This window comes from Cherax quadricarinatus, chromosome 54, assembly GCF_038502225.1.
Source record: "Cherax quadricarinatus isolate ZL_2023a chromosome 54, ASM3850222v1, whole genome shotgun sequence".
NCBI classification, from domain to species: Eukaryota; Metazoa; Arthropoda; class Malacostraca; order Decapoda; family Parastacidae; genus Cherax; species Cherax quadricarinatus.
The window spans coordinates 16712419-16740253 of record NC_091345.1 but is presented as its reverse complement, the minus strand read 5'-3'; the positions used below and the strand labels follow the sequence as shown (position 1 = coordinate 16740253).

The window sequence follows — 27835 nt, the reverse complement described above, 5'->3', positions numbered from 1 at the left end:
AGAGAAAACTGTTGAAGTCAGGATCAGTGTGTGTTATAACAGCATTAGTACACATGATACCAAAAGCAACGTGTGAGCCAACAGTAGTACACACGATGCCTGGAACAACGTGTGTTAAAACAGCAGCAGTACACATGATGCCTGGAACAACGTGTGTTAAAACAGCAGCAGTACACATGATGCCTGGAACAACGTGTGTTAAAACAGCAGCAGTACACATGATGCCTGGAAACATGTGTTACAACAGCAGCAGTACACATGATGCCTGGAAACGTGTGTTACAACAGCAGAAGTACACATGATGCCTGGAACAACGTGTTACAACAGCAGCAGTACACATGATGCCTGGAACAACGTGTTACAACAGCAGCAATACACATGATGCCTGGAACAATGTGTTACAATAGCAGCAGTACACATGATGCCTGGAACAACGTGTTACAACAGCAGCAGTACACATGATGTCTGAAACAACGTGTTACAATAGCAGCAGTACACATGATGCCTGGAACAACGTGTTACAACAGCAGCAGTACACATGATGCCTGGAACAAGGTGTTACAACAGCAGCAGTATATATGATGCCTGGAACAACGTGTGTTACAACAGCAGCAGCACATATGATGCCTGGAACAACGTGTTACACCAGCAGTAGTATATATGATGCCTGGAACAACGTGTGTTACAACAGCAGCAGTACATATGATGCCTGGAACAACGCGTTACAACAGCAGCAGTATATATGATGCCTGGAACAACGTGTTACAACAGCAGTACATATGATGCCGTGAACAAGGTGTTACAACAGCAGCAGTACACATGATGCCTGGAACAACGTGTTACAACAGCAGTACATATGATGCCTGGAACAAGGTGTTACAACAGCAGCAGTACACATGATGCCTGGAACAACGTGTTACAACAGCAGCAGTACACATGATGCCTGGAACAAGGTGTTACAACAGCAGCAGTACACATGATGCCTGGAACAAGGTGTTACAACAGCAGCAGTACACATGATGCCTGGAACAAGGTGTTACAACAGCAGCAGTACACATGATGCCTGGAACAACGTGTTACAACAGCAGCAGTACACATGATGCCTGGAACGTGTTACAACAGCAGCAGTACACATGATGCCTGGAACAACGTGTTACAACAGCAGCAGTACACATGATGCCTGGAACAAGGTGTTACAACAGCAGCAGTACACATGATGCCTGGAACAATGTGTTACAACAGCAGCAGTACACATGATGCCTGGAACAACGTGTTACAACAGCAGCAGTACACATGATGCCTGGAACAAGGTGTTACAACAGCAGCAGTACACATGATGCCTGTGTTACAACAACATGATGTGTTACAACAGCAGCAGTATATATGAGTGGAACAATACAACAGCAGCAGCACATATGATGCAACTACAACAGCAGGTAACATGATGCCGTGTAACAAGGTGTTACACAGCAGCAGTACACATGATGTGGTACACAACAACGTGTTACAACAGCAGCAGTACACATGATGCCTGGAACAAGGTGTTACAACAGCAGCAGTACACATGATGCCTGGAACAACGTGTTACAGCACAGTATATATGAGCAACGTGCAGCAGCAGTATATATGATGCCTGGAACAACGTGTGTTACAGCACAGCAGCAGCACATATGAGAACAACGTGTACAGCAGTAGTATATATGATGCCTGGAACAACGTGTGTTACAACAGCAGCAGTACATATGATGCCTGGAACAGTACGTGTTACAACAGCACATGATGCCGTGTTACAACAGCAGTACACATGACAACGTGTTACAACAGCAGCAGTACACATGATGCCTGGAACAACGTGTTACAACAGCAGCAGTACACATGATGCCTGCAACAAGGTGTTACAACAGCAGCAGTACACATGATGCCTGGAACGTGTTACAACAGCAGCAGTACACATGATGCCTGGAACAAGGTATTACAACAGCAGCAGTACACATGATGCCTGGAACAAGGTGTTACAACAGCAGCAGTACACATGATGCCTGGAACAAGGTGTTACAACAGCAGCAGTACACATGCATTAGTGACTACCTGAACAAGGCCTGCGTCATCCACCGTGATTCTCACAATCTCTTTATGAAGTTTAACGCGGCCAGACTTATCATCAGTGAAGAAGATCTGCTCAAATGATGTTCCGGAAAGTGCGATAATTGCAACCAGCACTGTCACCCAGCACTGTCACCCAGCACTGTCACCCAGTACTGTCACCCAGTACTGTCACCCAGTACTGTCACCCAGCATTGTCACCCAGTACACTGTCACCCAGTACACTGTCACCCAGCACTCACGCTGTACTGTCACCCAGTACACAGTCGCCCAATACTATCACCCAGTACACTATCACCCAGTACTGTCACCCACTATACTGTCACCCATCACTGTAACCCAGCACTGTCACCCAGTACTGTCACCCAGCACTGTCACCCAGTACTATCACCCAGCACTGTCACCCAGTACTGTCACCCAGTACTGTCACCCAGCACTGTCGCCCAGTACTGTCACCCAGTACTGTCACCCAGTACACTATCACCCAGTACTGTCACCCACTATACTGTCACCCATCACTGTAACCCAGCACTGTCACCCAGTACTGTCACCCAGCACTGTCACCCAGTACTATCACCCAGCACTGTCACCCAGTACTGTCACCCAGCACTGTCGCCCAGTACTGTCACCCAGTACTGTCACCCAGTACTGTCACCCAGCACTGTCACCCAGCACTCTCACCCAGCACTGTCACCCAGCACTGTCACCCAGTACTGTCACCCAGTACTGTCACCCAGCACTGTCACCCAGCACTCACCTAGCACTGTCACCCAGCACTGTCACCCAGTACTGTCACCCAGTAGTCACCCAGTACTGTCACCCAGCACTGTCACCCAGTACTGTCACACAGTACACTGTCACCCAGTACTGTCACCCAGCACTGTCACCCAGTACTGTCACCCAGTACACTGTCACCCAGTACTGTCACCCAGCACTGTCACCAGCACTGTCACCCAGTACTGTCACCCAGTACTGTCACCCAGTGCTGTCACCCAGCACTGTCACCCAGTACTGTCACCCAGTACACTGTCACCCAGCACTTACGCTGTATTGTCACCCAGTACTATCACCCAGTGCACTGTCACTCAGTACTGTCACCCACTATACTGTCACCCAGTACTGTCACCCAGCACTGTCACCCAGTACTGTCCCCCAGCACTGTCACCCAGCGCTCACCCAGTACTGTCACCCAGTACACTGTCACCCAGCACTCACGCTGTACTGTCACCCAGTACACGGTCGCCCAGTACTATCACCCAGTACACTGTCACCCAGTACTGTCTCCCACTATACTGTCACCCAGTACTGTCACCCAGCACTGTCACCCAGTACTGTCACCCAGCACTCACCCAGTACTGTCACCCAGTACACTGTCACCCAACACTCACGCTGTACTGTCACCCAGTACACAGTCGCCCAGTACTATCACCCAGTACACTGTCACCCAGTACTGTCACCCACTATACTGTCACCCAGCACTGTCACCCAGTTCACTGTCACCCAGCACTCACGCTGTACTGTCACCCAGTACACAGTCGCCCAGTACTATCACCCAGTACACTGTCACCCAGTACTGTCACGCAGTACACTGTCACCCAGCACTGTCACCCAGTACACTCATTTTGCACTGTCAACCAGTACTGTCACCCAGTACACTGTCACCCAGCACACTATCAACCAGCACTGTCAACCAGTACTGTCACCCAGCAAACTGTCAACCATCACACTGTCAACCAGCACACTGTCAACCAGTACACTGTCACCCAGCACCTGACAGCTTCATTATTTCGTAAGTTTTGGCTAAATTACTTCACCCCCACCAAGAGACTGCTGGTCCCTCTACACCAGGTCTCTCTCTCTCTCTCTCTCTCTCTCTCTCTCTCTCTCTCTCTCTCTCTCTCTCTCTCTCTCACTCTCTCTCTCTCTCTCTCTCTCTCTCTCTCTCTCTCTCTCTCTCTCTTCTCTCTCTCTCTGCCTCTCTCTCTCTCTCTCTCTCTCTCTCTGCTTATTCTCAATTTTAGGTCAGAAGAGGGGTAACAGGCTTTAAAGAAAATACTTTCATGAATGCGTGGTCATCTGCAGTCCAGTCTAACCTATTTTTAATTAAAGGTACTCAACATACTCGCTTCGATGTTGCTACCTCATACAGTGTGCCTTTCTCCATTCCCACGAGGTTCACAATAAACTAGCCACTTCGGCAGTAGCATTTGAAAAGGATTATTTGTATTTGAATATTGCGTGAGGATAAGCTGTTAATTCTTGAAGCGGTTGGTTGGGGTGTTTTTGTTGCGGTTACCGTGAGTGTTGGTTGTGGTCACAACGCTACTTAGAAGCTGGTCTCTGCGGTTGGTTTGGCTTCATCAGAGCAACACATCTTTCGTGGAATGGCGTGTCTTTCTTTTTCCTTTTTCTGCTGAAGCTGTTTCGACTGCTATTGTTTGGGGGTCTTCTTTTTCTTCTTTATGTCGTTCTGGTCTTACACTTGCATCGTACCCAGTGCACCCCAAAATATATAGGAACTGCATATAAAATTGCCCACATTGAAATATAAAGACTCCAGTGGAAATACGAGGACTCCAGTGGAAATATGAGGACCCCCAGTGGAAATACGAGGGCCTCCAATATAAATATGAGGACCCCAGTGGAAATATGAGGACCCCAGTAGATATATGAGGACCCCAGTAGATATATGAGGACCCCAGTAGATATATGAGGACCCCAGTGGAAATAACATGATGATGCAATTAAAACAAGACTCCTGAATAACAAAAAGGCACAATACCGTGACGAACAATACACAAATAACTCGCACATAGGAGAGAGCGTCCTTGCAGTGCTCCTCTTTCTTAGTCTTTGACTGGCTCAACTACTACTACTACTACTACTACTACTACTACTACTACTACTACTACTACTACTACTACTACTACTACTACTTAGAGTGTATACCTAGAGCTGTTGTATGATTATTGCAACCATTGTTTACATATATAACAGTGTGTAAAAACTATATAAATCTAAATATAAGTAACGATTGGCGTCTTGGGGATTCGTTGATGGGTTCAGTGAGTGACAGGTGTTGACTAAATACTTCTTGCGGTTGCTCAGGCTTTATTGAAAGAGTGTTGTAAGCCATAATATGGTGGCAGCGGTGTGATATGAACCCACGCCTCCGAAGAGACTAGTGCCTCAAACCAGCATCTTTGGAGGCGTGGGTTCGTATCCCACGGCTGTCACCATAGGATGTGATGGGGTGTGGAAGGAGAAACATGGAGTGGGCGTAGTTAAATGGACAGGATTTGCTTCCCAAGTTTGTTTAAATCTTGTTCGTGAGATGTTGGAAATGTAGATTGAGGTGCTGAAGGTAAGGATGAATTATGTATGAGAGGACTAGCTAGAGGGAAGGTATGGGTGGGTGAGGAAGGGAGGGAGGTGTGGAGGGGAGGGAGGGAAGGAGGTGTAGATGGAGAGAGAGGGAGGGAAGGAAGGGGAAGAGATTGTGGATGAGAAATGAGGGCAGACATTGTAGCAGACATGCAACCAAACGCAGACATTTTGGCAGCCAAGCAACCAAAATTACCGACAGAGGGGCAGGCAGGAAAGTAGGCAGACAGGCAGGCAGACGAGCAAAGAGGCACTCAAGCAGACAGGCAAGCAGGAATTCAGACAAGCTGGCCGGCAAGCAGAGACACAGGCAAGACTTTGTAGAGAGAACAAGAGACAGTGAACGAAGGAGAAACTTCTCCTTTAAGAAAGATGGTGGGTGGTGCATGTGAAGCATCCTCCTCCTTATCCTCTCCTCCTCCTCCTACACTTCCTCCTCCTCTTCCTCCATCTTTCATTTTTTCCTCCATCTCTATCTCCTCCTTTCCCTCTCTAATCCTTCACTTCCCCCTTCCTCTCTTTCTACTCACGTTCGCCTCTTCTCTATTCCTTCTCCCTCCTCTACCTTCCCTCCCACACGCTCTCCCTAGAGAGACGGGCACAGTGCTAGGCGTCTTCACGAGGTCACCCATTTAGTAACTTACCAGACCCGTGGGTGCTTATCCTCACTTGCCGAGCCCACGACCCACGGTCCAATCTCTTGGTGAAGGCAGTGTTGTTAGTTCTGTTAGTTAGGGCAAATGTTTTGTTAGTGGGATAAATTGTAAAGGACCTGCCTAGTATGGGCCAACAGGCCTTCTGCAGTGTTCCTCCTTTCTTATGTTCTTATGAAAGTAGAGATGAAAGAAGTCAATGGAAGTCAGAATCGAAGGAATTCATTAGTCGAGTGTGAAGATGAAAGTGAGGCCAGTGAGTAATGAGTGAAGATGATGAAAGAACCAGATGAATGAAAGACACTAAGTAGGGGGGAAATAGGTTATGAATGAAGGCTCGTGACTGCTTTCAATGAAAACCAGTGGTTTGTTGTAAGTGAAGGAGAGAGAGAGAGAGAGAGAGAGAGAGAGAGAGAGAGAGAATGGAGTGTAGCCAAGCAGTATCGACCCGACATGAGCGGTAAATAGTGGGTTGGTTAACTGGGTGACCGTCTAGCTAGCTCTGACTAACTGGCTGGCTAACTCGCTGACAGCCTGACTGGCTGACCGCCTGATTGGCTGACCGCCTGATTGGCTGACCGTCTAGCTAGCTCTCCAACTAACTAGCTGACCGTCTGACTGGCTGACCGCCTGATTGGCTGACTGTCTAGCTAGCTCTTCAGCTAACTGGCTGACCGTCTAGCTAGCTCTCCAACTAACTGACCGCTTGACTGGCTGACCTCCTTTTTCTACTCAAATCTTATTATCTTTTTTTTCCCTTCCCTCCTTATCTTCACTTTTATCTCTTCCCTTCTCTTTTTCTCTTCTCTTCTCCCTCTCCTCCCCTCTCTTTTGTCTCTTCCCCGCTCTCCTCCCTTTCTTCTCCACTTTCCTTGTCATCACTTGGCAACGTTCCAGACTGGTTTTGGTTAGGAAGCCTAAGACACTTCCAGAAACTCATGCTCCAGAAGCTCCTCCTGAAGCTCTTGTGTCAGAAACTTCTGGTCCAAGAGCTCCTTATACAGCAGTTAGTGGTTTAGAAACACTTGATCCAGAATTTGTTAGTCAAAAAAAACTCTTGGTCCAGAATTTGTTGGTCCAACAGTTTTAAGCTCAGAAGCTCTTAATCCAGAAGCTCATGGTTCAAAAGCTCTTAGTCTAGAAACTCGTGGTCCAGAAACTCTTGGTTCAGAAGCTCTTGGTTCAGAAACTCTTGATGCAGAAGCTCTCGACTCAGAAATTCTTTGTTCAGAATCTCTTGGTCCAAAAGTTCTTGGTTCAGACGCTTTGTTCAGAAACTCTTGGAGCCAGGGCCTGTGAGAGGGGGCTCAGCAAGTACATTGGTCCGGGGTCCGGCTCTCAAGCTCTGAAGGGGCCTCATAACCATAGACGTTTTATTTATGTATTTTTTTCATTTGATTTTGTTGGTAATTTCAACTATTTTTAGTTTATGTAGAAAAATAATTATGTAAAATCCACTTAGACTGGGGGCCTCAGCCTGCCCCCCAGGGGCCCCAAAACAGTCTTGTTCCCCCTTGCAGAATTTCTCCTGGAGATCTTGGACCACTCAGATGTTCAGTCATCATGGAGATATAACCTTACACTAATCTTCTCTGGAAATCGTTCGCTTATGATATTTACGAGGGAAACGCTAAAGCCGCAAGGGTCATACAGCAACTGTAAACCGGGACATTCCGCGGTGGTAGGTAGGGGAGGGGTGGTCATGCCTTGATGCATGTGAAGGGATCTTAATCCAGGAAATTGGAGTTATTCTCTCCTTCCTTAGATCAGATCCTGTTCCCTGTAGGTTTTGCGCTTTCGTATTAATATAATAATAATAGTTTTGATGAATTTTCTCATCAAAGACTTCTTTGAAAAGTGAAAATAAAAAAAGACGGAATATGTACTAAGATGGGTTTTAGAATGGCTGTCTGGCTTCCTTGAATGACTGGTTGTATTGGCTTAATGACTGTGGCTGGCTTGGCTGTCTGGCTTAATGGCTGTCTAGTTTAATGACTATGACTGGCTTGTTTCACAGCTGTCTGGCTTAATGGTTATTTAGGTTAATTAATGACTGGCTTGTTTCATGGTTGTCTGTCTTAATGACTGTATGACTGACTTGTTTCACAGCTGTCTGGCTTAATGGCTGTTTAGGTTAATGACTGGCTTGTTTCATGGCTGTCTGGCTTAATGACTGTCTAGTTTAATGACTGTATAATTGGCTTGTTTCATGACTGTTTTAATGGTTGACGAAGTTAATGACTATGACTGGCTTGTTTCACGGTTGTCTGGCTAGCTTCTTCCTGCTCCTCCTCTATGTCCATCTCCTCTTCCACATTCCCGCCTCTCCCACTCTGAGCGCCATCAATGCAGTATATAACCATCATATCCACGGGTATACGCCACATATTCTCCTGTGTCATAGTCATGGTCCTGGTTATGGACATATTCGGGTGTGTGGAAGCGTATAACTTATATCGGCTGGTATAGCCATTATATCGGCTGGTATAACTATTATATCGGCTGGTATAACCATTATATTGACTGGTATATCCATTATATTGGTTGGTATAAGCATTATACCGCCCGATATAACCATTATATTGGCTGGTGCAACCATTATTGAAGTGGGTTATGTCCAGAGCTGAGCATATACGATTGTTTACAAGTATGACGTCACTCTGGGTGAAGGTTGACCTGGGTGTGACACGAGGCTGGTGTACGACACTAGGTTGGTGTGCCACACTAGGCTGATGTACGACACTAGGCTGGTGTGACAACACTAGGCTCGTGTACGACACTAGGTTGGTGTACGACACTAGGTTGGTGTGCAACATTAGGCTGGTGTGCCACACTACGCTGGTGTGCCACACTAGGCTGGTGTACGACACTAGGCTGGTGTACGACACTAGGCTAGTGTACGACTCTAGGGTGGTGTGCCATACTAGGCTGGTGTACGACACTAAGCTGGTGTACGACACTAGGCTGGTGTGCAACACTAGACTGGTGTACGACATTAGGCTGGTGTACGACACTAGGTTGGTGTGCAACATTAGGCTGGTGTGCAACACTAGGCTGGTGTGCAACACTAGGCTGGTGTGCCACACTAGGCTGGTGTACAGCACTAGGCTGGTGTACGACACTAGGCTGGTGTTCAACACTAGGCTGGTGTACGACATTAGGCTGGTGTATGACACTGGGCTGGTGTGCCACACTAGGCTGATGTACGACACTAGGCTGGTGTGACAACACTAGGCTGGTGTACGACACTAGGTTGGTGTACGACACTAGGTTGGTGTACGACACTAGGTTGGTGTGCAACATTAGGCTGGTGTGCCACACTACGCTGGTGTGCCACACTAGGTTGGTGTACGACACTAGGCTGGTGTACGACACTAGGCTAGTGTACGACTCTAGGCTGGTGTGCCATATTAGGCTGGTGTACGACACTAAGCTGGTGTACGACACTAGGTTGGTGTGCAACATTAGGCTGGTGTGCAACACTAGGCTGGTGTGCCACACTAGGCTGGTGTACGACATTAGGCTGGTGTACGACACTAGGTTGGTGTGCAACATTAGGCTGGTGTGCAACACTAGGCTGGTGTGCCACACTAGGCTGGTGTACAGCACTAGGCTGGTGTACGACACTAGGCTGGTGTTCAACACTAGGCTGGTGTACGACACTAGGCTGGTGTACGACATTAGGCTGGTGTATGACACTGGGCTGGTGTGCCACACTAGGCTGGTGTATGACACTAGGCTGGTGTATGACACTAGGCTGGTGTACGATACTAGGCTGGTGTACGACACTAGGCTGGTGTACGACACTAGGCTACGACACTAGGTTGGTGTGCAACACTAGGCTGGTGTACGACACTAGGCTGGTGTACGACATTAGGTTGGTGTACGACACTAGGCTTGTGTGCAACACTAGGTTGGTGTACGACACTAGGCTGGTGTATGGCACTAGGCTGGTGTGCAACGCTAGGCTGGTGTGCAACACTAGGCTGGTGTGCAACACTAGGCTGGTGTGCAACACTAGGCTGGTGTGCAACGCTAGGCTGGTGTGCAACACTAGGCTGGTGTGCATTATTATTATAATTATAATCAAGGGGGAAGCGCTAAACCCGTAGGATTATACAGCGCCCAGGGGGGATGTGGAAGGCATTCAGGCTTAATTCGGGGAACTGGAGCACAGATTCAATTCCCTAAATCAAGAGCCCCTCACCAACATCAAGGAACCTTCCATGAGGGGAGGCTGGTGTGCAGCACTTGGCTGGTGTGCAACGCTAGGCTGGTGTGCAACGCTAGGCTGGTGTGCAACACTAGGCTGGTGTGCAACGCTAGGCTGGTGTGCAACGCTAGGCTGGTGTGCAACGCTAGGCTGGTGTGCAACACTAGGCTAGTGTGCAACGCTAGGCTAGTGTGCAACACTTGGCTGGTGTGCATCGCTAGGCTGGTGTGCAACACTAGGCTGGTGTGCAACGCTAGGCTGGTGTGCAACACTAGGCTGGTGCTGTTTTCATCTCTTTTTTCCTCCCTCTGTCTCCTTTTATTTCTCATTTTTTTGCCCTACGCTTTCTTTTTCTCCTTCCCTCACTGCCTCCCTTTCTTTCTTGCCTGTTTCATTTTCTCCTCCCTTCCTTCACTTCTTTCCTCCCTCTCCCCTTTCTTTGCCTGTCTTCCCTCCTTTCATCTTTCTTTCATTCTTTCTCTCCCTATATCATCAGTCCCTCCCTCCATCCTTCCCTCAGTAACAGCTGTCGTTACAACAGTGTGTAGGGCAGGTGTGGTTCCCCCTCCCTGCTCCTCACCTCCCTTTGTCACCATGTTACTCTACCCCACCTATCTCCTTTATCTCTCCCTAACCCTTCTTTCTACCCTAATACCCTACCTGTCTCTCTCTCTCTCTCTCTCTCTCTCTCTCTCTCTCTCTCTCTCTCTCTCTCTCTCTCTCTCTCTCTCTCTCTCTCTCTCTCTCTCTCTCTCTCTCTCTCTCTCTCTCTTTCTCATTCTTCCCGACGCTTGAAGTCTGATCTTTATCAAGTCTAATTACGACTTAGTAAGGTGTAGGAAGCAGACAAATGACTACAAACAACTTGATTCACGCAGTTAAGACACCTTTATTGAAGACGTCTCGGTCCTGGGACCTTGATGACTCGGTCCTGGGACCTTGATGACTCGGTCATGGGACCTTGATGACTCGGTCCTGGGACCTTGATCACTCGGTCCTGGGACCTTGATCACTCGGTCCTGTGACATCGATCATTCGGTCAGGGGACCCTGATGACTCGGCCCTGGGACCCAGAGTGTTCATAATCACCTAAAATTCTTTCCTCTAAACCTTTACGGGAAATGGGAGGTGATCTTTGATCCGGGGGAGCAGAGATTAGCTTTGAAATCCTTGGATAAAGAACCCTTCACCACCATCAAGGGCTCCTTCCTTCCTTCCTTCCTTCCTTCCTTGAAGGGCTTAATGAGAGTAATTTCCTTCACTTATATGTCCCTGCTGCAGCCTAATTATCCTATCTGAAAGACACAACCAACTGCGTCAACAAACATTCTCCTTGTGTGTATTATATATATATATATATATATATATATATATATATATATATATATATATATATATATATATATATATATATATATATATATATATATATATATATATATATATATATATATATATATATATATATATATATATATATATATATATATATATATATATATATATATATATATATGAGAGAGAGAGAGGGGGGGTGAGGGAAATAAGAGGGGAGGTTAGTCTACCAGTGAAGGACACAGCTGACTCAACAAGGTCATGCAGAGCTCTTTATTGATTATTGTGTGTATGTGTGTTGAGTTAGCGGGAGTAGAGACTCAGCTCCTGGCCCCCACCTCATAGATTTTCATTGGCCTTTTGGACCATATCATGTCTACTCTTGGAGCTGTGTTTTGAGTTTACCTCCACCTCTGCCTCATTCAAGTCTTTCCACTTTTCAGTCACCCCCGAAACCAATGAAATACTTCTTACATCTCTGTGTCCCATCTGTGTCTTCAGCTTTCACCCGTATCCCTTTGATGCTGGTCCTCTTAATTCAGCCTGCCCTTATCTGTCATATCAATTTCTCTTAAGATTTAGTATGTCGTAATCATGTCTTTTCTTGTCCTCCGTCACAGTCATCACGTTCAGTTTCTTCAACCTCTCTTCATAGTGCACTCTTCTTAGTTCTGGTATTAGTCTGGTTCCAAACCTTTGAACACTTTTGAGCTTTTGTATGTGCTTGACCAGGTGTGGGCTTCATGTTGGGTCTAACATATGTCATGTAAGGTTCTGAAGGATTCTTTGTTCAGGTTCCGAAATGTTATTATGAAGTTTGCTTATCTTACATATGTAATATCTGGCGATTTGCTTGGTACTATATTTGTCTTTCCCTGATATTTGCAGCTTCTTTGCCTTCACCTTCTCCAAATTGCATGACCACATATTTAAATGCATTGATTTCTTGGTCTTTTTTTTTTTTTTTTTTTTTACAAAATCTACAGTCAGTTGAGGTCTTCCTGGAGCTTATCACCATCTTCTCCCGTTCTTTTTACCCTCATTAGTTTTACATCATCAGAAAATAGCAGCACATGACACTCAGTAAGTACTCCCTGGTAAGTTGTTCAGGTCTCTTAGAAACAGCAGCAGTTCTAATACTGGTTCTTGTGGGACCAGTATTAGGACTGCTGCTGTTTATGATGTCAGTGCCTTCTGTTATTCAGGTATCCCTTGACCCACTGAATCGCTCTGCCTTTTATCCCTGCAAGTTCCTCTAATTTTTAAACTAATTTATGATGTGATACTGTATCTCACTCAACCCTATCTCACTTTTGTTTTATCTTTGGGACTCTCATAGTAACCCATCATATTCGTAAGAGAGGACTTTCCACCCTTAAATCCATGTGAGGGGTGTAAGGGAGGGAGAAGGATGGAAGGGGAGGGAATGGAGTATGAAAGAAGGGAGAAGAATTTGAGGGAAGCAGAAGGGAAAAGAGGTGTGAGGGGAAGAGGAGTAATAAGACTAGAAGGGGATGTTTGAGTGGGGAGAGTAAGAATGTTTTTTACCTATTAGTGATTGAAAGATCACTACCCCTATGACCTGGTCTCAGATCAGTTTCCTGGATGACAACGTGGACAACCAGGCTGTTGGTGCCCAGTGCGTGCAGCCCAACATAAGCACAAAATCAGAGAATGCATAAAAATGATAAAGAACTCTTCCTAACACCACCAGTGGAAAACACAAAAGTCAGTCATATATTTTTAAACTACTGTATATAAGAGGTGCCAAAGAAAACAGAGTTCTTTATAAGCAAAGTTGCTAGAAGTGATAATATCAGGTGCTACAAACTCTTAAAACTTAAAATCAATATGATAAACACTGAAGCTGGGACACCACGAGCTAAGCTCTGCTCCTGTAATTACAAATAGGTGATTATAGTACAAATAGGTAAGTAAGTTTATTTAGGTATACACAAATCCTGTTACATAAATTATCATACATAGCAGCATATGTGTAGAGAACCTAATATAATCCAAAAAATTCAGAGTGACTTATTTCCATTGGGGTCCTTTTAATACTTACTCATGGAGGAGGAAGAGGAAAAGGAAGCTTATTTTCTCCAGATATATGGCATGATGTAATGGTTTATTCTGTGCAATATGGTAATAGTAAAGAAAATTGCATCAGTGCTCTGTGTGCCCAGCAGTAACAGCCTGGTTGATCAGGCCCTGATCCATCAGAAGGCCTAGTTTTGGACCAGGTCGCAGGGGTGTTAACCCTCGAAAACATCCTTTGGGTATCTTCCAGGTTGGTAATGTGTCATGTGAATGCATGTTACATGAGGGTTTCCTTTAATTAGCTGTACGTACTGTGTAAGGAAAGAACTGTAATTATGACATAAAGAAAATGCATTTGAGCAGTGTAAGATGGAACTCACAGTTGTACTCTGACTCCACTCTTTATAATTTTACTATACCTGTGTCTGGCTTCTGCAACAAGCGTGTTAAATTTTACACTTATGCAGTTACAAGCATTTATGGATGATAGAGAATCATTTTAATTAATATTTCAACCTTAAATACATGAACATATTTGAGTACAGCCTCTCCTCACTTAACGATGGGGTTTTGTTTTTAAGACCTCATCGGCAAACAAATTCGTTGCTAAGTGAGGAGCATACTATAATGGTAGTTGGTTTGTGTCAGCCATCTTTGATATTGTTTTAATGTCACCTTTGCACCATTTATAACATTTCTGGTATATTTTTAAATGTTTATACAGTAGTGTACTGTATATTTTAATGAACAGGATAGAGGAAATCAACTCTAATATACATTATTTAGGTATGCATACTGGTCAGAGAGCCTGTCATAAATCCAAGTCGTCGGTAAACGAGTACGTTGCTAAGTGAGGAGAGGCCGTATAAAGAATACAGCATATAGTTCACTTCATTTTAAATGTGGTTGCTTGATCCTGCCATCCCTCGAACATACATAAACACATCTCATTCAATGTCCTAAATGACTTACACCCTTGTATTTTTCAGAGTGTGTGTTGCTGGTGATTGCTGCAGCATTGGTGGGGTGCTGCTGTGGTGTAGAGATGGCCAAGATCTTGGACAAACCCGGCCGTTCTCTCACCTCTTCCACCTTGCAGTGGGTAGACCTGCAGAAAGGCCAGAACCCCCCCCAACATGCCCTTCTTGTTAGTGAAGGAGGTCCTCTCTGGTGCCGAGCCCGTCAACATGCCAACTGGATCTCAGGTGCAGTGGTGGACAGTGTCTGCCACATTCCCTTCATCAATCGAGTGTTTGAGATGGAGGAATATGAAGTTCTCGTCTCTATTAATGAATCGGCTAGAGTAGTGCCTGCTGAATGGGACCGACTCCAAGCAATTCCTTCACGTGGAATCGCCACCTCAAATATGCTGCTTCTGGCCATTGCCAAGACTGACGAAGGTAAGGTCCTTCCTGGCTATGTTGATGTCAATAAGCGTCGAGCTTGCCTGGTGAAGGATGGCCAGTACCATGAGCAGACCAGTGCTATCATTCTTACTGAGGATGAACCAGTACACTATGAAGTGGATCACGTAGTGCGTGATGAGGAACATAGTCAACTTTTCACCACAGAGGAACTCGTCTCCAATACGACACTGATCAACCCTGAGAATGAGAACCAGGTAGTCAGTGACATACTGGACTATACTGCCAAGGAAATCATCTACTGGGGCCGTGTAAGGGGCACCATCATAGGTCTGGAAACAACTGTGACAGACCCATCCGGTAACATCAGAGACATCACCTGGGGCATTGAGAATGAACTGGACCACCTAGTGCAGCAAAAGGTAGAATTTGAGTTACCAGCTGGTGCAGGGGTAAATGTGAAACTGATTGCTGTTATGCGTAAATATGAAGCCCTATACTCGGCCAAACTAACAGCAGTATATGGGGATGGAGAGCGAAGGCCTCGCTCTATTAATGGTCTCCACATGCATACACATTTGACTGAATTAAAAGCTCACTACTCCAGGCCTTATTATCTCTCCAACAACACTGAAATTGAGGGAGAATTTTTAACCTCTGAGATTCTCATTCATTCCACTACAACCACAACAACCACCACCACTACAGTGTCATCAGGAGGAGAATCAACCTTGGCTGAAAAGCCTCAGTCAGACTCCTTAGCTACAACAGATGCTGAGAACAAGCTGCCTGTAGCACAGCAGATGGGTGTAGGTGGTGCTGCCTCTGTAGTAGTGCCAGGCCTGGTCTTATTGTGTTGCACCCTTCAGCTGGCACTCCACATGCCTCTCAGGCACTGAGATCCTTATCCACCAACACCTGAAATGCCTGTATCTCCCTCAGCCTCTTCATCCTTCCTGCATAATATTGTCATCCCTCAGTCTCTGATATAAGGTTATGTCTCCTAAAGTGAGGAAAATCACTAATAGGATGATTATCACTGTTATATTCACAAAAAAGTGCTAAACCCATATGGGTCATTTAGTGTTGACTAATAGAATAATGAGTGCCAAGATTATTTTTTGCCATATATGGCCCTGTCATCTGCTAACATGATAGTTATCTTTGCTGCCACCAGTATTATTTAATGGAAAAACTTGCTGGAGAATTGTCAGTATTATAGGATTGCTCTGAAATAATATATTATCATATCTCATAACATACTGGCTATATCTATATCTCTGTAGTAAGAATGTACAGTAAGTAGTTAAACTCCAATAAAGTATGATTTGAGAATTTGGCATACAGTAATCACCCAAGACTATTTTAAACCTGTGATCATGTGTAGAATAATTCATTCTTCTGCTGCATAGCCAAGGCTCAAACTACTCAGCTTTTGCTAGGCAGACTAGTCAGGAGTGGAATTTGTTTCATAAATGCAGATACGAGCTAGAATATACGTAGGTTGTGGCAAAGATAGTACTAACCACAAAACTCTTGATATGGTGGATGGTGTAGTTTGAATATTATCTTACCACACTTTTGTGCATTTTTTGAAGCTAGATATTCTTCTTAATCTTCAATCTTGCTACAGTATTGTGTGTTTGTTTGAGGGCAGATATACTCCTTAATCTTCATTCCATAACTAGGCAGGCAGCCTTATAAATTAAATAATATATTAAGAAACAAAGAGTAGTAACTTGCCTTGTTTCTTCTAAGCATCATGTTATTTCTGTGTCTGTTCAATACCCAGGATATCTACTCTTCAATTAAACTGATAAGTAGTAAACAGTACATGCGTATCATTAGCAAAAGAAAATTATTAATATTAGTTACCATAGTTAATTGTGTGTTTTGTTAAATGTTGTCTAGCATAATTTCTCATTTCAGAACTTTTTAAGACTTACAGTAATTTTTAGGAAAATGGTTATGTAAAGATTGCTTAACTTGGATGCAACAGGTAATGCAAACAATTTACATCTGATTTATGTTAGTTATAATTTTGATTAGTGAATAATGTACCCAGCCACGGCTAAAAAAATTCATCAGTTTAAAAAATGTATGCACACAGTCATATGCATTTCTTAAAATTCTAAGTATTGTTTAATTTCAGTGTATCTTTCAAATGAATGTTCAGTTTAAATATTGTAATTAAAATTCTTATTAACCCAGCAAAAATGAATAAAGGACCTCTCAGAGTAGTTTTGCTGTGTTAAGCTGAATTTTAGGTGTATTGTACTATAATAATGGGCTAATTTTAACAATATTGTAAAGTAAAAATTCCATACCATATAGGCCATGCAATACTTTCTGTATTATTACCGTACATTAACTAAGTTTTCTTAGCCATCCAAGGATAGGTACATGATAATATGAAATACTGTACTGTATTCAACGATTTGAAAGTAGATGACAATTTCATGGCAGACAGAAGGCACATGTGCCTTTAGTTATCATGTTACATTGACAAGCAAGATCAGTTTGTTACTGAACATTGACAAGCAAGATCAGTTTGTTACTGAACATTGGCAAGCAAGATCAGTTTGTTACTGAACATTGGCAAGCAAGATCAGTTTGTTACTGAACATTGGCAAGCAAGATCAGTTTGTTACTGAACATTGACAAGCAAGATTGGTTTGTTACTGAACATTGACAAGCAAGATTGGTTTGTTACTGAACATTGACAGGCAAGATCAGTTTGTTACTGAACATTGGCAAGCAAGATCAGTTTGTTACTGAACATTGACAAGCAAGATTGGTTTGTTACTGAACATTGACAAGCAAGATTGGTTTGTTACTGAACATTGACAAGCAAGATTGGTTTGTTACTGAACATTTACAAGCAAGAATGATAAGTTACTGAACATTAACAAGCATGATCAGTTTGTTACTGAACATTGGAAAAATCCAGAACTCTGTACTTCCAATATGACTCATCTTTAAATAAGTGTAGACTAAGGATAATGGATTTCATAGAGGAATAAACAGTACAGTACGGATGCTGTGTCCTTAATAAATTTGTAGAAATAGTGTTGAAAAATATTTGTTTGAATTAAAGTGTAAACCATGATGGTAGAATTCTTTTGTCAGTAGATGCAAGTTTTATTTTTTTACAAAAAACAAATAATGCAAAAAACAATGAAAGTGGGTATTTTGCTTTTGAAGATGATAAAAGTAATTAAGGGCTGCAACATTTTCAGTTATAGTTGTACCATTATGTTTAAGTTTATAATAGTAATTATTTTCTGAGCCCTTACATATTAGACCAAGATCATTTACATATTGAAATTTAAACTTGTTTAAGTATAAGGGCTACCTTCCTTTGAAGAATAAATGTATTACTGGATATTGGGGATCATTGCTTTCACATTTATTCTTAGTAAAATAAAAAAATACTGTACCTATTAAATTTATTGGCCTATGATAATCATGTACAGTAAATTGTTTGGGGGACAAGGGAGGGCTGACACTCTTAGTATATTTCTCTCGCTCGAACGAGGTACATATATACAATGTAACCTGATCAGTGCTGCAGTTGGTCTCACTCAGGTAAAGTATACACTGTACTTTGTAACCTTATCAGTGGTGCAGTTTGTTTTACCCAAGTGAAGTATATATGATATAACTTGATAAGTGTTTTAGTTGGTCTCACTTGAGTGAAGTATAGCACTGTAGTCTAAACAGCTGAAGGCATCATTTGTGTAGCCCACAGTGTTCAGGTTGAGATACTATTATCATCGTCATTTTTATCATTCATATTTCCTACTTTATGGTGCTGGGTTACAAAAAACTATGCACTATAATAATTCAGTCACATTTAAGAGCTGGAGTGTTTTGTCATTATTATATATATTTAATTATTATTATTCTTATACAGTAAGTTCAAAGAAATTATGTTATAAATCACTGCACAGTACTTGAAACATTGTTGTATAATGTATTCATAAAATCAAAATTAATTCATGCATTGGTGTATGGTACTATTTTTTTTAATGGAAAAACCCTCAAGGATGGTACCCTAATGCCATTGAGAAGTTCTTGATCCAAGGAACTGGTTTTAGCCTCCTTATCCTTTGATCGAGTCTGATTGGCTCCCATTCCCCAGGCATTATATGACCCTTATGGATTTAGCTTCCTTCCTGATTGAAGTCAGTAAATAAAAGAAGTAAATAAGTTTTAGGTTAATACAGTACTGCATTTTTCTTCTTGTGTAGTACATTTATTTTTAATAAATCTATTTATAATTTATTGGTCAAAATTGTGCAGTTATTAACTGATTGTTTTCTTAATTCTTCCAATATTTCTCTTATAACTTCTTATTAAATTTTTTGGAAGCACTAAACTCATGAGGGTCATACAGTGCCTATTAAATAGGAGGCAATTAGGTTTGATCCAAGGAAGAGGATGGTAACTTCACCAGCATCAAGGCAGCTCCCTCCCCTTGAAGGTTTAGCTTCTTAGTACTACATCCTCATAACTTCTTTTTCATAAATTGGTTCTCAACATGAATATTCCTTCATTTCATACACCTGTGTGGTGAATATGAATATTCTTCATCAAAATAAATTATTATTATTTATTATTATTATTATTATTTATTATTATTATTCACTTCATACACCTGTGCAGTGAATATGAATATTCCTTCACTTCATACATCTTTGCAGTGAATATGAATATTCCTTCACCTCATACACCTGTGCAGTGAATATGAATATTCCTTCACCTCATACACCTGTGCAGTGAATATGAATATTCCTTCACTTCATACATCTGTGTGGTGAACATGAATATTCCTTCACCTCATACATCTGTGCAGTGAATATGAATATTCCTTCACTTCATACATTGTGTGGTGAACATGAATATTCCTTCACCTCATACACCTGTACAGTAAACCACACATTGTTACCCCAGTGATCATTATTATAGAAATAAGTTTATTTGTTGCTTTGTGAAGTGAAGATGTATGCTGCAGAAGAAGCTTTTGAAGGATATGGATGCAAATGCATTCACTTAGAACACCTTTATTGAAGATGTTTTGGTTCTTGAACCTTGATTGCTTCAAGTAGTGATCAAGGTCCAAGGACTGAAAGGTCTTCAATACAGGTGTCATAAGTGAATATATTTGTATGCATTTTCCCTCATGTTGTTGACAGTCATTTGGGACAACATTTTGCTCTTGAGTAGAACTTTATAAAGTCACGCCTTGATTAAGCTCTACACAGCAGAATGTGAGTCTCGTTAAAGGCTTTTTCCACAAATTTTGTCTATTCTTCACTTTCTTTTGGCAGTATGCTATATGCATCCAGCTTCTTGCTTTGTAATTTATTGTTAGTTTAAAACATGTAAACAGACATATAAACACTTAATTTATCTTTTATTGCCAATATTTGTTTTTTCATAATGAGGACAAATTTATTTTGTAATATTCTTTCCATTCTGATTATATGTAATTTCAATGAATTTTTTTTTTTTTTTTTTTTTTTAACAAAATTATTTTTCTTTCAGGATTTTTAAAGATCAAAGTACTGTATTTAGCTTTAGCATAAAAATGTAATTTCAGCCAAGGAAATAAGGACATTTAAATATTTGATGTCATATTTACACTGTGTCTTAGCGAAGTTAGTTGCATTGGTTGTAACTAAATATTACATGGATTTAGTACTGTGTGTAAGTACCTGTTTATGCTTATTGTTGAGTACATCAGAGGAACAGACAGTGAAGTTGTATATGGCTATGTAGGCCTGTGGGTTGCTGGCAGCAACAGCCTGGTTAACCAGGCAGTCAACAATTAAGTTTGTCTCGAAAGTAGAACAACTCTTGAAACAGATCACAGGTAGATTTACCCAAATTATAGTAGGTTGGGTGAACTTTAAGCAATTTTCTTTGATGAATATTTTGTTCTAAATATTGTGATATAATTTTCAGTAATGTGTCAGATTAAAAAATATAAAAGGGCTTCAGATAAAAATTCGGATTTTAAATTAGCGTATCAGACAGCAGATCTCCACCTCTAGTAAAGAGGCCTAACTATGGAAAATGAACCTCAAAAATTACTCAAAAAAAAAGGATGCAAATAAGGTTTGCTATTATGATTATACAGGGCTAAATAACTTTTATAAATGGACTCAGGGAAACCAAGTAGACAGACTTTTAAAAATTGTTCCAGAGGTGGAAAGTACAGGACTTGTACATTGAAAGATGGGTGGAGATTTTGTGGTTGAGGGTCGTCTGAGTTGTCATGTCTGTGCCCTTCCAGCAAGAAGCCTAGAGTGATGGTGAAAGTATTTTGTTCTTTGGGGCACTGAACTCTTACGCAATGATTTTAATACTATTATAGTAGATCTCTTCAAAAACTGGTGTTCTAAACTAGGAGGGATTTTAAAAATATTCTAAGCAATTCTGAGTTTGGATTTTTGTTTGGAGTTCTGTATATCCTCTTTATTATGATTTACAGAGCAATGCTAGGTTTTTTACCCACTTCTGTCAAAATCAGCAATCACTTTACATACAGTTTTTGCAAACACACTCTTTATTCACTTATGAAAATGTTTACCAAGCAGTTCCAAGGCCTCATTTACTGTAAGTTTATAGTACCTGTTGTTTGCAGAAAATTATTTGTTTTTTGTTAGTCCAATACCTTGTGCACTGTATAAGTAGCCAGTTGAACAAGACCCAGATATTATTGTGTAGTATAAAGAATCCTTTATAGCTATTCAAAGGTATTTTAGACCCATTGTTGCTAGCCAGAGACTGTAGAAGCCTTTATGGCTATTCACTGCCAGATCTGTAGACTTCACAATTAGTAAGGCTAAAGGCTCTGTATAAGTTTTCATGACCAACTAAAGGTTCTGTGTAAGTCTTCATGACTAACTAAAGGCTCTGTGTAAGTCTTCATGGCTAGTTATAGGCTCTAGAATCCTCATGGCTAATTAAAGGCTCTGTATCAGTCTTCATGGCTAACCAGTTTCTCTATAAATCTTTCTGGCTGACCAAAGGTTCTGTAGATTTTTTTTTTTTTGGCTAACCAGCTAACTAGGAGCTCTTGAAATTTCCTGGCAAATCAGAGGCTAAGTAGAACCTAGAGCCTCTTTATACCATAGCTTCCAAGAACTGTTGTAGAATTAAACAACAATAAATACAGTAATAGAGATGGCTAGTTTGTGAAATTTTCTGTGGATTTTAAAAAGTTAATTTAGCATGTATGAACCTAAACTACAATAGCTAAAAATAACGTCCTTATGACCTCAAGGCATGTAGGTCTACTACAAATTAAGTGACTCTTTGCATAACATATTGATTGAACCTTATATGTGTGATTTGTGCAGATCTCAGATAAATTAGAGTGAGCCTTCTGTTTGGCATTGCCTACTTGGGCCTAGTCCGACTGTGATATGTAAGAGAATAACAATTTGTACCACCAGAAGCTCATGGTTTCTAACTTCATGATGTTGCATCGTTTGTAGAATGTTAGCTCTGTTAGCTGATATCTGCGATCAGATGAAGGGCACGATAGTTGCAGATGGGTTTGTACAGTATTTTACATTTTTCACTTTCTTTTTCTTTCATGGACTGGCTTAGTAATGTCAAGTCTTTTGTAAAATATCGAATAATTATATTTTCCTGATTTTGTTATAGGAAGTGCTGCACAACCAGATATTTCAATTATTTATTTCATTGTGTGTTTATGGCATATTTTGTAATCATAAAATCTTAGAAATATTAGCTAACAGTGCAAGCATAGTTAGCACATTTTTATTGTATTTTCTTAGTGTAAAATGAAATTCTGAAAAAATGCTTTACTCAAATCATGGAGTTTAAGAGAGACTACCTGAGATACAGTAATTAGAAGAGCTGGTAAATGAAATTTAAGAAATGCCTTCCTTCCCTGTTTGGGGATGAAAGGGACTCTGTAATGTATATATTGTACTTGAATAAATCAATAAACCTTATTTTTCTTTGCATTACCTTATTGTACATTGGGAGCATATTTGTAATTAATATTTTATAATATGTAAGCCACAAATTGTAATTAATATACTATAATATGTAAACCCAAAATTGTAATCTTTACAGAGAAATAAACATTTCAATTTCAATTGTCATTGTGTCAACTAGTGAGGATGACTGCTGTAGAGAAGTGTAGTCACACTACACAACACTCCCGCTTTCCACAACAATATTTTTTAATATTACATGGCCTCTCAAGAGAGAGGTGCCTTGATGCTGATAAGGGGCTCTTGATCCAAGGAAGTAGATCTATCCTCCAATTTTTTTTAATCAAAGCTATTCCTACCCCTAGTGTACAATATGATCATTATTGGGTTAACTCCTCTTCAAGGGGGGCTCCTTGGCGTGGTGAAGAGGCTCTTGGTCTGAGGAATTAGCCCTGTCGGTCTTCTTCCTCAGACCGAACCTAATTACCCCCCATTCTCCCCTCCCCTATCCCATCCTCCCCATCCTCCCCTTTTTCCATTCCTCCTCCTCCTCCTCACCCCTCCCTTTTGCCCTTCCTCTTTTTAGCCTTCGTGATTTCTCCCACAGGCGCGCTAGTTCCTAGGTAGGGGAAAGGACACCGGGGTCCATCCCATTCCGTTGAGGTTTCTTGGCGGTGGCGTAGTTTGCCGTGGAATCTGGATTGCCTAGGGATGTCCCGATCCCTCTCCGGTATCCCGGAGTGGCTTTGGGTGTCTTTTGGGCGACGGGTGTATCTCTGGAAGCCACCTTTCGGATTCCGGGGGTGGTGGCTGAAGGAGGTATGCTTTGTGGCGGATATCCGGCCGCCCTCTCTTTTGTCCACCGAGGTAGCTCGGCAGATGTGAGGTTGCTATCCCAGATTGCTGGTTTACTGGCATGAAGGGTAGGGTATGGCACGGGTTCCATGCTGCATCTGCGCTACTAGCGGTGTCGAGTCCTCTTGGGCGCGGAGGGGGATTTCCGGCCCTTTCATTCCTCCTGGGAACTATTCCTCCCCGCTCCCCCCTTTTTTTATTCTTTTTTTTATTTTTATTTTCTTTTCTTCTTTCTTTTTTTTTCTTAAAAACAAAAAGCAAAGGAGTAACCTAACCATGGCAGCCCTAGTCCATGAAACCACTACCCCCGGGCCCCTTCTTGATACCGCACCCCATTCTGACCCTGCCTTGTGTTTAGACCACTCTTCGGACACTCCTGATGCCCCTGTACCTCTTGCTGGTGCTGTTTCCTCACCCGCTTCAGGTACCGGGGCTTCGACTGACTCCTTCGATTTGTCTGAACTCCGCTCTCCTTTGACTATGCTTCCGGCTTCTCCCTCTACGGTACGGCAATTTTCGAATCGCCCACCCATTTCCTGCCGGACCAACTCCGGTCCTACTCCTAAACGCCAACGTCAATCTCCTGATGATGCTCCGTCGTTACCTTCCCATTCTACTCGGAAACGACCGACACGTCAAGCACTCCCTCTCCACGCTCAGTTTCGGACCACACAATGGACTAAATTCTTTACTTTAAGACCAACTTCTTCTTCTGCCTACCTTTCTGACCATAGTATTGCCAAAGCGCTCCTGCGTCATGTTGGCAGAGATATTTCATTTCACGCTCTCAAGAGCGGTACACGCATCGTCACTGTCCAGAATGCTACCCAAGCTCATGATCTTTCTCTCCTTTCAAATATCGATACTACTCCTATCACTATTGAAAAACATCTTTCTCTCAATTCTTGTAGTGGTACTGTCATTCTGCCCCATACCATAGTCCAACAGAATTTCCAGTCATGTGGCAATGACATTTTTGAACAGCTGGAACTCCAGGATCTCCCAATCCTCAAAGTAGACACTTATGTCCTTCCTGCCCGGGGGCGGAGACGTTACCCTTGCAATGTGGCTCGTTTAACTTTTGACAGCCGAGAACTCCCGTCCTCTGTATATGTCGCGGGACATCGGTTACAAGTTCGAAAGGTGATACCTACACCGCAACAATGTAGAAATTGCTGGCGTTTTGGTCACCCAGCGAAATATTGCAGATCTATGGCCGAATGCCCAGTCTGTGGTGCCAACAACCATTCTAATACATCTTGCAGTCAACCTCCATCTTGCCTTAATTGTAATGAAGCTCACCCTTCGTACTCCCGCCGTTGCCAGGTCTACTTAAATGAACGTGAAATCCGTTGCCTCAAAGAGGCAGAAGGTCTCCCTTATGCTATGGCAGTTACTCATCTCCGCCTCCAAGGGAGACTACCCCGTGTTTCTTATTCTCGTGTTTCCAAACGTCCCCCCACTTCTGGGGTCCCATCTTCTGCAGCCTCCTCTGTTGTTACCCCTCCCATAGCCACTACGGCATCTAATCCTTTTGCTGTCCTTGGCTCTGACGTCCCGACTACAACTCAGTCTGTTCTCACATCTTCGCGTCCTTCCTCACAAGCCCCAGTATCGACAAGACCTCGTACGACACCTAATACCAATCGCCCCTCTACTCAGAAGTCCAAAAAATCCACATTGCTCAAATCTTCTTTGCCCCTTCCTTCCCTTCTTCCACCTCCACACGTTACCTTTCCAGTCTCTGTACCTAGTTCTTCCCCTCTCTCTGGCTCTATTACAAGTGTGGAGATTCACCCTCCTCCTCGTACTATGCCTTCCACCCCCGTCCCCTCCCAAGTTTCTCCCTCTTCTGTCACCTCCCAGGTTTCTACCTCTTCTGTCCCCCCCCACACTTCATCTCCAGTCCCTTACACTTTTCCCTCCCCCTCTACTTTGGTACAGTCCATTACTGTCCCAATCTTTACTCACCCTCCTCCTATCTCCAATATGGTTTCCCATACATCTTTGAATTCAGAAACACTTGAAGCCATTTCAGAATATATTGCAGAGACTAAACCTTCAATGGACACTGATTCACTTCCTGTTCCTTCTCTTCCCTCTCCTCCATCTTCACAACCCCATTCTTCGCAACGCTCCGTTCCTTCGCTACTTGAACATCTTCCAATGCCACCACACGTTGACTTTTCTAACCCCTCTAGTCCGTAGGTGCCTTTACCTACAGATTCCTGATATCTTCTTCATCGCCAATCATGGCCTATTTACAGTGGAATATCCGCGGCCTCAGGGGTAATCGGGGTGAGCTTCAGATGTTGCTTTCCAGGTTTTCCCCTGTTGGTGCTTGCTTACAAGAACCAAAATTACACTCGGCTGTTTTCCAACCTATCTCAGGCTATAATTTATTGTATTCTTCGGATCCTTTCTCAGATGGGACCTTTAATGAAAGTGCCCTTCTTCTACGCAATGATATTCCGTACTGTCAACTATTTGTCCATACCTCGCTGCATTACACTGCAGCCCGTATCCACTTGAATAAGTGGTTTACAATATGTTCTTTATATCTCTCTCCTTCTCGAGCATTTTCTATCCCAGACTTTGCCTTTCTTGTTTCATCCTTACCACCACCACTTCTGTTACTTGGTGATTTTAATGCCCACCATTTCCTCTGGGGGGGGTCTCATTGTGACTCACGTGGCATTCAGTTGGAGGCTTTTCTTGCCTCTCACCCCCTCCATGTTTTAAATACGGGTACTCCCACCCATTTTGATCCTCGTACTCATACTCTCTCTTGCATCGATCTATCAGTCTGCTCTTCCTCCACTGCACTAGACTTCACCTGGTCTGTTCTACCAGACTTACATGACAGCGATCATTTTCCGATCATTCTTACTTCTCCTTCCTATTCACCACCTTCCCGTAGCCCTCGCTGGCAATTTGATCGGGCAAATTGGGATCTTTACTCACACCTCACTGCTTTTAGTGAGGTTCCTTCTTCATCCTCCATTGATGAGCTCCTACACATCTTCTCGACATCAGTTTATACCGCAGCTTCTCATTCTATACCCCAAACCTCAGGCAGGCATTCTCAGAAGTGCGTGCCTTGGTGGTCTCCTGCTTGTGCTCGTGCAGTACGTTTGAAACGTGCTGCATGGGGCAGGTACCGGTACAATAGAACCGCTGAGAGACTTGTTGATTTTAAGCAGAAGCGTGCGATCGCTCGCCGTGTCATCCGTGAAGCTAAACGCACTTGTTGGCGAGACTATGTTTCCACCATCACCTCTGCTTCTTCTATGAGTGCAGTCTGGAAAAAAGTGAGGAAATTGAGTGGTAAATACTCTCCTGACCCGGCTCCTGTTCTACGGGTCACTGGTGTTGATATGGCAAACCCTCTCGACGTTGCCATTGAACTTGGCACACATCTGGTCCGTATTTCCCGAGGGCTCCATCTATGCCCATCGTTTCTTTCCTCAAAGTCTGCCAGAGAGTTAGTACCCTTGGACTTTTCTTCTCTCGGAGAAGAACAGTATAATGTGCCTTTTACACTTCAAGAACTGGAGGCAACGCTCTCAGCTTGCCGATCATCGGCAGCTGGGCCTGATGACATTCATATTCGTATGTTACAACATTTACATCGGTCAGCCCTTGTAGTCCTCTTAAACCTCTTCAATCTTATTTGGGCACAAGGAGTTCTTCCCCAGCTGTGGAAATCTGCCATTGTTCTCCCTTTCCGCAAACCGGGTACTACAGGACATGATGCCTCCCACTATCGCCCCATCGCTCTTACAAGTGCAGTTTGCAAAGTGATGGAACGCCTCGTAAATCGACGTTTAATGTGGTATTTAGAGACTCACAACAGTCTCTCCGCTAGTCAATATGGCTTTCGTAAGGGTCGTTCTACCATAGACCCCT

The 27835-nt window shown here is 42.9% G+C and overlaps 1 protein-coding gene across 1 annotated transcript in view; it reads left to right on the top strand.

Moving 5' to 3' along the window:
* Positions 1 to 16171, top strand: part of LOC128699156 (uncharacterized) — a 136738-nt gene extending 120567 nt beyond the window's left edge. Inside the window, exon 2 of the mRNA XM_053791704.2 lies at positions 14718 to 16171. Within this exon, the coding sequence (XP_053647679.1) occupies positions 14718 to 15991 (1274 nt within the window). The 3' untranslated portion in view covers positions 15992 to 16171. The remainder of the gene's footprint in view (positions 1 to 14717) is intronic.
* Positions 16172 to 27835: the final 11664 nt, after the last annotated feature.